This window comes from Schistocerca nitens, chromosome 4 (genome assembly GCF_023898315.1).
Source record: "Schistocerca nitens isolate TAMUIC-IGC-003100 chromosome 4, iqSchNite1.1, whole genome shotgun sequence".
Lineage (NCBI taxonomy): Eukaryota > Metazoa > Arthropoda > Insecta > Orthoptera > Acrididae > Schistocerca > Schistocerca nitens.
Window position 1 is genome coordinate 801,116,173 of NC_064617.1, and position 16,017 is coordinate 801,132,189.

General features: G+C 45.2%; 1 protein-coding gene across 1 annotated transcript in view; it reads left to right on the forward strand.

The window, feature by feature from the left end:
• The window catches only part of LOC126252109 (sialin-like), a 168,957-nt gene that overhangs the window by 90,870 nt on the left and 62,070 nt on the right, over positions 1 to 16,017 (forward strand). The window contains exon 4 of the mRNA XM_049952973.1: positions 8,206 to 8,358. Within this exon, the coding sequence (XP_049808930.1) occupies positions 8,206 to 8,358 (153 nt within the window). The remainder of the gene's footprint in view (positions 1 to 8,205; positions 8,359 to 16,017) is intronic.

A 16,017-nucleotide genomic window follows, 5' to 3' on the forward strand; every position in this document is an offset into this window, starting at 1 on the left:
GGGTGAATGGCAAAGGTTATGATCCTGGGACCCTAACCTACACCATCTTTTGGGATCTTGTGCAGGCCTCGGATGCCTTTCCGAGAGGGCGCAATTTAGTGCTAAAAGAAATAGGAAGTTGTACAAGTAGTATAGCCTGATAGGAATAACAAAATGATAAACAGCTATTTGCTCCCATGACACCTACTACAGTAACAACCAGCCCGTGAGCGAGCCTAACAGCACCTTGTGACCTGTTCACCACTGTCATTCTCTTCATCGTTCTCATATCGCACTGCTTCCTCAAGTTCCGGCTCAAATGGCTGTGAGCACTATGGGACTTAACTTCTAAGGTCATCAGTCCCCTAGAACTTAGAACTACTTAAACATAACTAACCTAAGGACATCACACACATCCATGCCCGAGGCAGGATTCGAACCTGCGACCGTAGCGGTCGCGCGGTTCCAGACTGTAGAGCCTAGAACCGCTCGGCCACCCCGGCCGGCTCCTCAAGTTCCGGTTACCACAGTCAAACGCTAATAACAATCGCTACTGCGAATGTGGTTTTTGTGATCTGTCATCAACTTGTGGTTTGATTTCACTACGCTGATTGTTTTATTTTTTTCTTGACACAATGGAATGTTTGAAACTAGCAGCGAAATTGCGCGGAAAAATGACGAAGCGCATACGCTCTTTCGAAGCGAACTCAGTACTGCACGTAGACGGGAATCGTGTAAGACACTGCCGGCCGGTGTGGCCGAGCGGTTCTAGGCGCTTCAGTCTGGAACCGCGCGACCGCTACGGTCGCGGGTTCGAATCCTGCCTCGGGCATGGATGTGCGTGATGTCCTAACTTCTAAGTTCTGGGGGACTGATGACCTCAGATGTTAAGTCCCATAGTGCTCAGAGCCATTTGAACCATTTGAAACGACACTCTTTGCCACAGCCATACTGCGCTTACGAGCAACGCGCAAAAGACAACAAAGTGAGCCTCTTTCCATGAGCAACTGTGAGTCAGTTTGTTATTCTGATCATTTCAGTAGTAGCAGAAGAGGAATGGATTGGATTGAACCGTACTAAAATGGGAAGTGGGTGATGTATGAAAGGGATCCTTGATCTGGCAATCACTTAGACACAATCCCGTGAGAGCCTCGTTAGATAGTTTCAACAACCAACTCTCAGTGACATACTACAATCCCATACGTATCGCTTCCGCAGGGTTCCCGAAGACAAGACTGCATGAATTACAGTGCACACAGGGACTTTTAAACAGTCTTCTTCCCTGCACTCCATATGTGAATGGATCGGGCAAAATCCATAGTTACCGGTACATTGGGAGCTACCCTCTGTCTTGCACTCGTCTTCAAAGAATGGATTTATCCCTGTGGATCTATATCATTCTTATTACAGACTTCTTCTGGTTGTAGAGGGGAGTTAGTAGATAAAGTTTTAACGAGGAACTCAAATCCGGAAATGCGTACTTCACTGCACGCAAAGAGTGAGCTCTAACCTGTGTACTCCACGCGGAGATCCTGCTGTTCGTTGCAAAGGGGTATCCGTGTGACTCATACTTTCATACACACGGTGCACGAAACTTGGTGTGCGTCCATGGAGCTTTGAAGTTAACCTTCCTAGTTGTGAATGTACCTGTTTCCCGCAGTCGTTTTTCTAATCGAACAAAAACTGTATGTAACGAACCATCCGGAATCTCTGTGCAGCTCTTCCTTTACTTACCAACGGTTAGGCGGAACATTTGAAAGTGATTCGATCTGTAATCTTATTTTGCCGCGCGGGGTAGCCGCGCGGTTGAAGGCGCCTTGTCGCGGTCCGTGCGGCTGCCCCCGTCGGAGGTTCGAGTCCTCCTTCGGGCATGGGTGTGTGTGTGTTGTCCATAGCGTAAGTTAGTTTAAGTTAGATTAAGTAGTGTGTAGACTTAGGGACCGATGACATCAGCACTTTGATCCCATAAGACATTAACACAAAATTTTCAAATTTCTAATCTTATTTTATATTCAGATGGTACATTTCCAGACAAGGGTTCCGCACCAAAACCCTGGACAACTCGTAGCAACCTGTAATAGGAACTGTGAAATATCGTATAGATATACACGTGTAAATTTCGTACCGGACTGTGTTGAGCAACAGTTCCATGAGACCTACCTCTCCCTGGTATGCAGACACTTGTTTCATGTTGTCGGCTGTTGGTTGGAGCCATTTTCAGTGAGCCAAGTGAGTCAACTGAACGAAAGTGTAAAGAGTATATCTTGTGTTTGTTGTTTTGCTTGTTACGGCTTTCCATTGATTGGCATCGAAACAATCAAAAAGGAATCGTATTAATGGCATACTGGCAGTTGGCTTCTGTCTCGGGTTCTCCGGCCGACGATTTTTCTGACGTTTCACCGTCAGTAGTGGTTGGCATTGTCCGAGCCTCAGGCTCCATTGCTGGTGGCGGACCAGTCCGCCACTCGTGCTCGTCAAACAAACGTCAGCCAGAGAATCCGAGATAGTCAATACGTGGCAACGAAAGCCTCAATATTTTTGTAATCGTTTTATTGTTGCAAGCAATGCGAAATATGGACAGCGACGGGGGTGTGTGAAATTTGCCCTGGGTACCAGTTGCCCTAGTTACTCCACTGTCTGCAAATGCTTTACTTTGTTGTGACATATTGGAACTCATGAATTGCCCACCGCAATGTGTGTGTGTGTGCGTGTGTGTGTCTGCGTGTGGTGTTTAACCCTTTCAGACTGTCTGACTACAACTGTGTACATTAAATATTACTGTCCCGTAGCTGGAAAAGAAATATTTTTCCCCAGTGGAAACTTCATGTACACGTTTGCGAGTGTTCAATATTTTTATCACGTACAGGTGCTGCCAACTGTAGCAGTACGCAGCAGCTTGTAACCGCCAGAATATACGGAAGTGGTTGGTTAGTTACGATCTCGTAAACTGACTTACGGCCGGCAGAGCGGTGTGCTGACTACATCCCCTCCATATCCGCAATCAGTGACGCTTGTGGGCTGAGGATTACACGGCAGCCGGTCGGTAACGTTGGGCCTTCATGGCCTGTTAGGGCAGAGTTTAGTATTGTACTTTTTAGGTTGGTTAGTTATATTCCACTGCATATGTAAATATTTTTATTAATTTTGTATTGCATGGTAATTACTGAATGCCCAGAAGCTTCTTGGCAGATTAAAACTATGTGCCGGACCGAGACTCGAACTCGGGACCTTTGCCTTTCGTGGGCAAGTGCTCTACCAACTGAGCTACCCAAGCACGACTCACGCCCCGTCCTCACAGCTTTATTTCTGCCAGTATCTCATCCCCTATCTTCCAAACTTTACAGAAGCTCTCCTGCGAACCTTGCAGAACTAGCACTCCTGAGAGAAAGGATATTGCGGAGACATGGCTTAGCCACAGCATGGGATATGTTTCCAGAATGGGATTTTCACTTTGCTGCGGAGTGTGGACAGATATGAAGCTTCTTTGCAGATTAAAATTGTGTGCCGGACCAAGACTCGAACTCGGGACGTTTGCCTTTCGTGGGCAAGTGCTCTACCAACTACTGGCAGAAGTAAAGCTATGAGGAGGCGGGGGGGGGGGGGGTGAGTCGTGCTTGGGTAGCTCAGTTGGTAGAGCGCTTGCTCCCGAAAGCCAAAGGTCCCGAGTTCGAGTCTCGGTCCGGCACACAGTTTTAATCTGCAAGGAAGTTTCATATCATCGCACACTCCGCTGCCGAGTGAAAATCTCATCACTGAATGGCCAGTTTATTTATTACAAGAGTGAATGTTTCATAATTAGTTATTTTAGTCCATAAAAGGAAGTCAACAGTACAAAGCATATTTTAAAAGCGAGTACATATTTCTGTATGAATTACAACACGAAACAAAAATTTTATTCCTCCAGAGAAGATTTGGGTCTGAAAGGGGGTAAACAATCGGTGTAAGAAGCTGGCAGCCACAGTACGTAGTAGTAAACTAGGTGTTAGTGAAGGCACTTTATTTGTGGCAAGGCATGTACTGGGGCATCGTGGCATCTATGGCGGCGACGGGCGCGCTGTGCGAGACGGCTGCGGGCTGGCCGCTGGCGTTCTACGTGTTCGGCGGCCTGGGGCTGCTGTGGTGCGTGCCCTGGTACCTGCTGGTCGCGGACTCGCCGGCGCGACACCCGCGCATCGACCCGGCAGAGCGCCGCTACATCGAGGCCAGCATCGTGTCGAGCGCCAGGGTACGCACAGTACAAACCAAATACTAGGCTGCACTGCATCACATCGCCAAATTTCTGTATGAGTTCGAGGTTTTTGTTGTTGCGGTCTTCAGTCTGAATACCGGTCTGGTGCAGTTCTTCACGCTAGTCTATTCTGGGTAAGCAAAATTTGAATCTGACTGCTGCAATCGAAGCTTGATCTCCCCCACACTCCTCCTTGCACACACAAACACACACACAAAACTATTCGGATACCTATTAGTATCCGGACACCTATTAGTGGACAATAATATAGTCTCACTCTTCGCCTTTATGACTAGTGCAAATCTGCTGGGGACACTTCCTATGAGGTGTCTGAATATCTGCCGAGCAATGGCAGCCCATTCTACCTCAACAGCCGATAACAGGTAAGGTAGTGATTTTGTCTGCTGGGTTTTGAAAAGAAGTCAACGTAACTTATCCTAGAGGCACCTATACGGATATGGTGTCTGTTCTTGCGGACATATCCGGAAGAACAGACACCGTTGATGACCTGTAGCCGTCTAGAATGAAACTAGAATTATACATTAATACCTTCAGCTGCTACCGGGCGTTGATATATATCAACTGAGAGAGGTGAAAATGTGTGCCCCGACCCGGACTCGAACTCGAACCCTGGATCTCCTGCTTACATGGCAGACGCTCTATCCATCTGAGCCCTCGAGGGCACAGAGGATAGCGCGACTGGAGGGACTATCTCGCGCACGCTTTCCGCGAGACCCACATTCTCACCTTGTATGTCCACACACTACATTCGTAGTGTCCCACCCCAACACACTCTTTACTCGTGGAAGACATTCTTACCAAGTCCCGTAAGAGTTCGGGGAATATGTGTGCATCCTCACAGAAGAAGGAGGTCATGGCCGCTGTTGCTAGAACTATGTACTTATACGGATATGGCCGGCCGCGGTGGTCTAGCGGTTCTAGGTGCTCAGTCCGGAACAGCGCGACTGCTACGGTCGCAGGTTCGAATCCTGCCTCGGGCATGGATGTGTGTGATGTCCTTACGTTAGTTAGGTTTAACTAGTTCTAAGTTCTAGGGGACTAATGACCTCAAATACTAAGTCCCATAGTGCACAGAGCCATTTGAACCATATACGGATATGGTGTCTGTTCTTTCGGACATTTTCACCTTTCCCCGTTGATATATATCAACGCCCGGTAGCAGCTGAAGGTATTAATATATAATTCTAATTTATCCTATAGGTGTTCCATTGGATTCAGATCGGGGCTCAGCGCAGGATAGTCCATTTCAGAAATGTTACTGTTCACAAAGCATTTCCTCACATATGCTGCTTTATGACAGCTTGCTTTGTCATGCTGACGGAAAAACCGATCATAGTCTCTTAACTGTTCCTCTGCTCCACACACTATACAGTGATTAAAAAAAAAAACGAATAAGGGGAAGGAAACAACCGTGGCTTATTTCAGGAACCATTCTCGAATTTGCTAGAGTTCCCAGATGATTTATGAAACCAAAAAGAAACCGAAATTAACGTCGTTGGATGGGTTCTGCAAGGCTACGTTACCCATATACAAGCCAACTGTTATACTCACCGCGCTGTTCCGCAGGATACTGCAGCTATATTCAACTGGAAGCAACTGAAAATATTCGGTTCTTCTCTTTCTACATGTAGATAATTATCGTCTGTTATTGTACACCGACGCTGCATAGTAAACAACATCTTTTCTTTCCCGTTCTAGATATTACTACAAATAAGACTTTGTAACAACCAGATCAGGCAAAGTTGTACACGATTTATTGGATGTCAAAGTATAAAAAAGTGCATTTTCTCTTTTCAGTTAAAACGATCCACTCTCGTTTTCTGCTTCTAAATATGGGTCAACTGAAGAATGGGATACAACCCGTCGGCTTTGACCAGCGACTTCATAGCTTACTCGCAGATATTACTGTCTTTATTTTCAAGCCATAGACAATAAAACCGATATCTTTTGGGGCGAGGTGTCATCATTGTAAATGGAAATAAATGAATGTGTTCCAAAAGACAGGGTGGACATTTTGTACGATTTTTGTCGTTTGTATTAATTTAAATCGTTTGTGCATTCCAATTTATTCGGTACTTACTTTCATTCTTAGTGAGTTTGAGTTATTTTGGAAGAAATGCTTTTCATTCTGGACAATTTTTACTTTTTGATTTTCGTTTGTGGGTATGGATTTATCTATTCCTATAAATATGGAAGATTTGAAGCAGGGTTCGTCAACTGCAGTACAGAATACAAATTTTACAGTTGTCGCTTTTTTTCGCCTTCGCTAGCACTAATATTACTACGATGCTTTTCAGTCGATAGTAGTAATAGAGTACGCAATAAGACCGACGTACAAAAAATTTGTATCCCATACTTCAGCTGGCCTATACAGGTCGACTGAAGAATAGGATGCTAGTGCTAGCATCCTTTTTTTCTTTTTTGTACTAGTATCTCACTTTTCAGTTTAGCAATATAGGTCAACTGAAGAATAGGATACTATGACTCAAGTTAATTAATAATGTCGTGTGACTAGGGCCTCCCGTCGGGTAGACCGTTCGCCGGGTGCAAGTCTTTCGATTTGACGCCACTTTAGGCGACCTGCGCGTCGATGGGGATGAAATGATGATGATTAGGACAACACAACACCCAGTCCCTGAGCGGAGAAAATCTCCGACCCAGCCGGGAATCGAACCCGGGCCCTTACGATTGACATTCCATCGCGCTGACCATTCAGCTACCGGGGGCGGACATGACACAAGTAAGCGATATACTTAACGGCCGGCCGAAGTGGCCGAGCGGTTCTAGGCGATTCAGCCTGGAACCGAGCGACCGCTAATGTCGCAGGTTCGAATCCTGTCTCGGGCATGGATGTGTGTGATGTCCTTAGGTTAGTTAGGTTTAAGTAGTTCTAAGTTCTAGGGGACTGATGACCCCAGATGTTAAGTCCCATAGTGCTCAGAGCCATTTGAACCATTTGACATACTTAACATAATGTTCGAGGTATGAATGTACGTGGTATATGTCTACCATCTGTTCTCTCTGTCCTATATTCCTTTGTTTCTCAACATTCGTCTTTGCTGTTAAATCTGTGCAATATATCATCTCTGGTAACTTTTGATATCATTGGTCAAAGCCGATGGGCTGTGTCCCATTCTTCAGTAATCCCCTAAATATGCTAATTGATTCTCGCTGCTTTCAAATTTCTTCTCGATAAACGGCGGCCCAAAAATACTCATCACTAGTGTTCCTCCGACAAGGGGAGGAGAGGTGGTGGCTTACCAGTGTCTTGGATTAAGTTCAAAAACTTTCCACAGTGCTTCATGAAGCGAGATGATGCGACTCTCGCATGGGTACCTTAATGCCGGCAGTTCCTTTGATGCTGTTAGAGGGAGTAGGCTATGTGACGTGATACCACACTATACACTCATCCACTGCTGTCACCTACACTCAACACACTCTCATGAGAAAGAACTTTCATACGTCGCGTGGAAACGGACCTTTGTTTACGGTTAATGAAATGGCTTTCGGATTAGGCAGCTGAACAATGCCTTGGTGTTTCCTATCCAACGGTGTCATGTACAGTTATTCCTTCTTTCCATTCACACCTACATGACAGCAGTTAACCACTTGCACAAACTTGCAAAATCATTTTCCTCATAGGCAATGACATCTCTTTGTGACCACGGAGCTTCTTGTTCCCTCTCTCATTTATTTTTTACCAGACGCGAGCTTTTTAAACCAAAATGTCGTAATGGGATAAGTTGTGCTAGTGGCCATACACGAGGCTTATGCTTAATTTTTTATATTTATATGGATCATTTTTCATTATTTGATTCCAAACTCTCTCTCGCTCTCTTTATTTTCAAGTCGTGAGACTGTATTTTATTAAAACTGTCCATCCGTGATAATGTACTCAGTTTTGTGCAGTAATTAAACAGCAACTAGCACTTAACATCAGTAGCGTGGCACAAGCTGTATTCTGTTTTACTTTGCAGAAGAAACTGCCTGTGCCCTGGAGGAGTGTAATTTCCACGCCGGCTGTCTGGGCCATGGTCGCCTTCCTGATCACGTTTGACTGGAGTTTCTACCTGCTCATCACTTCGCTGCCGCTCTATCTCGCCAACATCATGCACTTCGATATGCACAGCGTGAGTACACAACTTCACTAATGGTCCGAACAGCATCCACAGTGAAACAGAGCAGACACCTCACAGTCAAAGATTCGACAGATTCCCGGAACAGCCATCCAGCCGCCAGTAGGCACACAAAATGAACTGCTACATTGGTCGAAACGACGGTCCGTTCTTCCAGCACATGAAATAATACTGTTAGAAGTTGACTTTTATCATGCTTAGCACACGATTCCTACTCCCTCCGCAAGATGGCGATTCCATCAAATTTACTGGAACCCATCAGTTCCCTTGCGAATACTACGTCACGTCACGTCATGCCTGTTACCACTATCCACTAACACATAAAGCAGGGCCGGCCGCGGTGGTCTCGCGGTTCTAGGCGCGCAGTCTGGAACCGTGCGACTGCTACGGTCGCAGGTTCGAATCCTGCTTCGGGCATGGATGTGTGTGATGTCCTTAGGTTAGTTAGGTTTAAGTAGTTCTAAGTTCTAGGGGACTGATAACCACATCAGTTGAGTCCCATAGTGCTCAGAGCCATTTGAACCATTTAAACATAAAGCAGGTGATTCAGAGCTATGGTAATTTTTTTGAACATAAAACACATACAGGCACCATTGCTTTCTCTCTGATTTTTATCACACTAAAAAGAAAGTTGCATGCAAACTACATCCTCTCTTGAGTCTTGTCATCTTCTCTGTTGTCCACAATGACAACTTTCGGTTATCGTTTTGTTAACTGCCCGCATCTCGTGGTCGTGCGGTAGCGTTCTCGCTTCCCACGCACGGGTTCCCGGGTTCGATTCCCGGCGGGGTCAGGGATTTTCTCTGCCTCGTGATGGCTGGGTGTTGTGTGATGGCCTTAGGTTAGTTAGGTTTAAGTAGTTCTAAGTTCTGGGGGACTGATGACCATAGATGTTAAGTCCCATAGTGCTCAGAGCCATTTAGCCATTTTGTTAACTCTGCAAAATTGTTCGTTTTTTTATGTTACCTACTGGCTCCTTAAGACATTTTAATTTCTGAAAAATGCAGCGCCAAAACCCATGAGAAGTCTTTAATATAACAGCCTGGCAGAACATGATGTATGAACTCAGGACTGCAGGCTTCCGCAGCGGTATGTAACGAAGAGACTTAGGGGTAAATGTTTTTGAAGCGAATTACGTTTATTCAGTCATAACCCATCAATGTTCCGTAAACAAAATACTAAGAAGAATTTAATTTAGTGTTAATGTATTCGAAATGTCTTACGTGGTTGAGTTTAGACTCAAATCATGTGACGGCAGATTAAGAATAAAGTACGTGCGGTGTGTATCACGGATGTACAGAAAGTACCATCCCTTAAGCTTTAGGGGCTACATAAAATAATGGAATAACTGAAGCAAAATTTGTTAGAATAATGTGTATAACGTCTAACGAGTTGGCAAATTCCTTCTCCACAAAATTCTGTCGACTGAGATAGCTGTGACAGCATCTTTACGTATTTCGGTGGGGTTGAAGCCATCGGCACCTATCCACTTTTTCATGAACATAAGAGTTGGAAATAACTGGAAGTCTACACTAGGAGGCAACAATTCTTCTTTTCCGTCCAGAGTGTAATGTGACAGAATGTACTCGTACAAAAACAAGACAACCCCAGTCAAGACACCACGCCGTTTGTTCCGAATGGCCTCTCTCAGTTAATGTGTCACAACAGGCTTCCAAAACACCCATAAACGAGATTACTTTACATTCCAAAAACGGTACGAAAGCGTGCGTGCTCTTCATGTTGTGATTTATAACTGCGCCACCATAGGAAACTCGTGTCTCATCACCAGGCATAGTTCCGTGCAGTAGACCTGTTCCTGTATCGTAACGAAAAAGAAAATGCAGAGAATAAATCATCCGTTGCATTTTGTGGTTCTCATAAAGAAGGTTTGGAACCTAAAGAGGACAGAACTTGTGAGCAGTTGTCCGATCGTTGACATACCGTGAAACACAGGTTTTCACTTAATTTTTCAGTTTTCTGTACGTGATCGTTATGGACTACAAATCGACGGTTATGACCAAGAACATTCGTATTTATACTCTTAAGCGAATGACACTACTCATCATGTTTACATGCAAAATAAGTTGGGGAAGCCAGAAATTCAATTTTGAAAATGAATATTTTATGACCTGCTTAAAATAAATTCTTATTTTGCTAGCGTTATCAAATATCGGATTTTCGAGCGTTAATTGTTTTAGTGAACAATGTCTGCAACTAATCTGTTGCTATTCCGTCAGCACGATGAAGTGAGCACATCAGTACGTTCGTAATATTTGTAATAATTAGAATACGATTTTGTGTTCCAAAAATGAACAGCATAGAAGTGATGACACTTTCTGCAGGACCTGACCATCATTTTGCAGGACAATGCTCAAGCGCGTACAGTGCAAGCTGTTACTTATTTGTTTGACTGATGGGGCTACTAAGCGCTATACCACGTACTGCACTCTCCTGACTTAAGCCCTTGTGAGTTTAACTAGATTTCTAAACTTAAGGAAACACTTCATGGCATTCGCTTCAGAACTGCTACAAATTCGTCGGGCAATAGACGGTGCCACTCGAACTGTCAACACAACTGGCACTGCTCAGAGTATCCTACGACTTCCACATCGTTGGAAACGGGTTATACACAATGCTTGTGACTACTTTGAAGATCAGTAGAACTTTGAAACACGTATCTATTTTGTACGAGCTGTAAATAAATAGTTGTCACTATTAAAGTTTCAACCCTCGTATCAATGTGACCCGTTGTGTGCGAATCCTATGGCTAGGGTCGCCACTATGGAAACTAGCTGCATGTTTGCTGTCATGGGACCCTTAACCGACATATAAGTTAGGGGACAGAATCAGGATGTAATACAGATACTGAATCTGCGCAACGTTTGTAAGCAATATTATAATGGCTTTGGCATAAATACTTCGTAGGATGACTAGCCGCTCAAATAGTTTATTCATTAAATTAGTTGATCAATGTTACCCTCCAATGATGGGAAAGTATTCTGGTGTGTGTGACTGCTAAACAGATAAATGTTATCGTGAAAATTAAAATTTCATTTATTTTCTTAAAATTGAACACAAAACTGATCCTGTTTTTGTACAAGGAACAATAATGTTATGAACATTAACCAAATATGTAGATAGTCCTCATGTGATAGAGGTATTGGCAAGAATCTAGTAAAAATCACAATGCATGGAATCTTTATTACGAGAAGAGGGAGCAAAGAGAACAGGTGGAATCTATACTATCGATAAACAAGTGGGTAATTGGTTGCAGATCACGTTATCCTATGTATACTAAGTGGTTCTGTGGATGCAACCACTGCGAAACCTCAGTTCGAATTTTGGGTGGCTGAAAAATCAACTGAAATCCTCCCGAAGCTGCGTAAATTACCGACAGTACGGTGCAGGGCTGCGTGCTGTTGATGGCTGCTACTCGTGGTCGGCTCCGCTGCATGGAAATGGGCTCCGCCTTGGAGACGGATCGATGCACGAGCGTGAAAAAACTTGTTCGTCCCTGTGGCCGGCCAAGTGAAACTGCGAATGAAAGTACTCTGGAATAAGGGTAGTGAAGTACTCGACCGACTCCTGTGGCGGCCAGAAACCAACTTCTATATTTCTCTTCCGCCCCGCGCCAGAGAGCGACCTTTCCACTGAGTCAGAACTCGTAAATCATCGCCCATAAACAAAGCTTTCGCCAACTATGGCCTTACAACAAATTCGTATGGAGTCTCACTACTACATCCCGTCGATCTAGGCCCAACACAATTCCTTCGCGCCATTTTGTGGTGGTGACTGCAAACGTGTGCTGACGTTACAATTGAGTAACCTCCCACAGCCTCTGCCAGAACTTTCCAAACAACAGCACAGTCATGGTGCCGAGCTGGTTCTATCCTGACGAAAACATGAGGCTTTTGTGAGAAAGCTACCACCAGCCATTGTAAAAATAGCGATCGTCCGTCGCTCTAGCTCCGGAGACCCGACATCAATGAGAAAGCCGTCAGCCACGACTGCATCAGCAATTCCCAGTACTGGATGTTTTCCCTACCTTCTGCCCATTCGCTGCTATTTTGAGCATTTGTCCTCTGCACAACCCAAAAGTTACCGTTCGTCTCCAACGTGAGATGAACTGAATTATGACGTATATGCACCCTCCGCCCTGTCATGTGCATGCCAGTATCTACCCAATTACACTATGTGATCAAAAGCATCTGGATACCTGGCTGAAAATGACTTACAAGTTCGTGGCGCCCTCCGTCGGTAATGCTGGAATTCAATACCGTGTTGGCTCACCCTTAGCCTTGATGACAGCTTGCACTCTCGCAGGTATACGTTCAATCTGGTTTCCTGGGGAATGACAGTCCATTCTTCACGGAGTGCTGCACAAAGGAGAGGTATCGATGTCGGTCGGTGAGGTTTGGCACGAAGTCGGCGGTCCAAAACATTCCAAAGATGTTCTATAGGATTCAGGTCAGGACTCTGTGCAGGCCACTCCATTGCAGGGATGTTACTGTCGTGTAACCACTCCGCCATAGGCCGTGCATTATGAACAGGTGCTCGATCGTGTTGAAAGATGCAATCGCCATCCCCGAATTTCTCTTCAACAATGGGAAGCAAGAAGGTGCTTAAAACATCAATGTAGGCCTGTGGTGTGATAGTGCCACGCAAAACAACACATGAAAGATTGCAAGACACAGCATGAAATACACGACTACACCATAAAAAAAAATGGAAATGAGCGTTTGGCGTCATTGGCTGGGAGGCAGGTCCGGCCGCCTTGGTGCAGGTCTTATTACATTCGACGCCACATTAGGCGACCTGCGCGAAGGATGGGGCTGAAGTGATGATGAAGACAACACAACATCCAGTCCCTGAGCGGAGAAGATCCCCGACGCAGCCGGGAATCGAACCTGGGCCCCTTAGGACGGCAGTCCGTCACACTGACCAATCAGCAATCGGGGCAGACCACACCATAACACCACCGCCTCCGAATTTTACTGTTGGCACTAGACACGCTGGCAGATGACGTTCACTGGGCATTCGCCATACCCACACTCTGCTATCGGATAGCCCCATTGTGTACCGTGATTCTTCACTCCATACAACGTTCTTCCACTGTTCAATCGTCCAATGTTTACGCTACTTACACTAACCGAGGCGTCGTTTGGCATTTACCGGCATGATGTGTGGATTTTGAGCAGCCGCTCGACCATGAAATCCAAGTTTTCTCACCTCCTGCCTAACTGTCATAGTACCTGCAGTGGATCCTGATGTAGTTTGGAATTCCTGTGTGATGGTCAGGATAGATGTCTGCCTATTATACATTACGACGCTCTTCAACTGTCGGCGGTCTCTGTCAGTCAACAGACGAGGTCGGCCTGTACGCTTTTGTGCTGTACGTTCCCCTTCACCTTTTCACTTCACTATCACATCGGAAACAGTGGACCTGGTGATGTTTAGGAAGTGGAAATCTCGCGTACAGACGTATGACACAAGTGACACCCAATCACCTAACCACGTTCGAAGTCCGTGAGTTCCGCGGAGCACCCCATTCTGCTCTCTCACGATGACTAATGACTATTGAGGTCGCTGATATGGAGTACCTGGCAGTAGGTGGCATCACAATGCACCTAATATGAACGTATGTTTTTGGGGGTGTCCGGATAGTTTTGATCACGTAGTGTACCTACTGTTTGCCTGATGGTGTTGTATAGCAGCAAAATGGAATTAACGTCCATGTACGCAAATTGAGATTTTAGAAATGCACGATAGGGTGCTATGATAGTCCTTAATGAGTGTATAAAGAGGCTAGAAGATTTGCCGTCTTGCAGTCTAATTACAGCACACACAGATGCGTTTAAGCAAACGATTTCACCTGCACTCCATACGTGAATAGAATGGGAAGAATCCCTAATAATTTGTATAATGGGAAGAGCCCCCTGGCATGTGCTTCTCAGTGGTTTGTAGAATATGGATGCAGATGGAAAAATGACTCTAAAAATATAAGGACAACTGTAGGAGGGGAAAAACAGAAAGATCAGCTGTTGCGGAACACGCTTTTCAACCAGGAAACCATCAGATTCCATTTGATAAATCAGGTCCTGGCTGCTATGAGCGGTCACTACCAGAGGGTAAACAAAGCGACAAACAGATTACTAAACCCGCCAGTAATTTTAGTCTGGAGGTCGTGAAATTGGATGTGATATACAGGAAATCTACTCGTACTTGCAAATGTGGACAGCCATCAACTGTACAATGCAATGACGGCAATGAAAATTTGTGCTGGACTGGGACTCGAACCCGGATTTCCCGCTTTCCGCGAGTGTTTGCCTTATCACTAGGCTATCCGGGCACGCTTCACGATCAGTCCCAGGCTTCCATATGCCCGAATGAACATTGATAGCACCGTACTTCTGATCAACACAGGCACTGCGATATCGTATGTATGGTACATTGTTTCCGGTGCTGAAGAAGATGTGCACCGGTCTTACACGGTGGGGCGAATGTAAAGGCGGACGACAGTAACAGGCAACAGCTAACTGCGCTCGAATTTTGAAAACATGTTACGTCACGGTTCTGTTTTGGAGTACGTGGAAACGAGGTTTATGTCTCCAGAATGAGATTTTCACTCTGCAGCGGAGTGTGCGCTGATGTGAAACTTCCTGGCAGATTAAAACTGTATGCCGGACCTAGACTCGAACTCGGGACCTTTGCCTTTCGCTGGCAAGTGCTCTAACAATTGAGCTACCCAAGCACGACTCACGCCCCGTCCTCACAGCTTTACTTCTGCCAGTACCTTGCCTCCTACCTTCCAAACTTTACAGAAGCTCTCCTGCGAACCTTGCAGAACTAGCACTCCTGAAAGAAAGGATATTGCGGAGACATGACTTAGCCACAGCCTGGGGGGTGTTTCCAGAATGAGATTTTCACTCTGCAGCGAAGTGTGCGCTGATATGAAACTTCTTGGCAGATTAAAACTGTGTGCCGGACCGAGACTCGGGACCTTTGTGTCTATCAGTAGCGAGACAGGATGTGACCTTTAAAGAAGCTACAATCGTCCACTCTATCAAATGGTTGTTATGATTCTCGTTGTCAGTTGTTATGATGACAGGTGGCAAATTCTAAATAGAAAAATATTGCAGGTTTGGCAATGAAGTCGGTAAGGAGCTGGCTGTATAGTTTGTATCTGCAACGACTGTAATAATTTGTTGTTGTTGTTGCTGTTGTTTTCAGTCCAGAGACTGGTTTGATGCAGCTCTCCATGCTACTCTATCCTGTGCAAGCTTCTTCATCTCCCAGTACCTACTGCAACCAACATCCTTCTGAATCTCGTTAGTGTATTCCTCTCTTGGTCTCCCTCTACAATTTTTACCCTCCACGCTGCCCTCCAATACTAAATTGGTGGTGCCTTGATGCCTCAGAACATGTCCTAACAGCCGATCCCTTCTTCTAATCAAGGTTTGCCACAAATTTCTCTTCTCCCCAATTCTATTCAATATCTCCTCATTAGTTATGTGATCTACCCATCTAATCCTCAGCATTCTTCTGTAGCACCACATTTCGAAAGCTTCTATTCTCTTCTTGTCCAAACTATTTATCGTCCATGTTTCACTTCCATACATAGCTACACTCCATACAAATACTTTCAGAAACGAC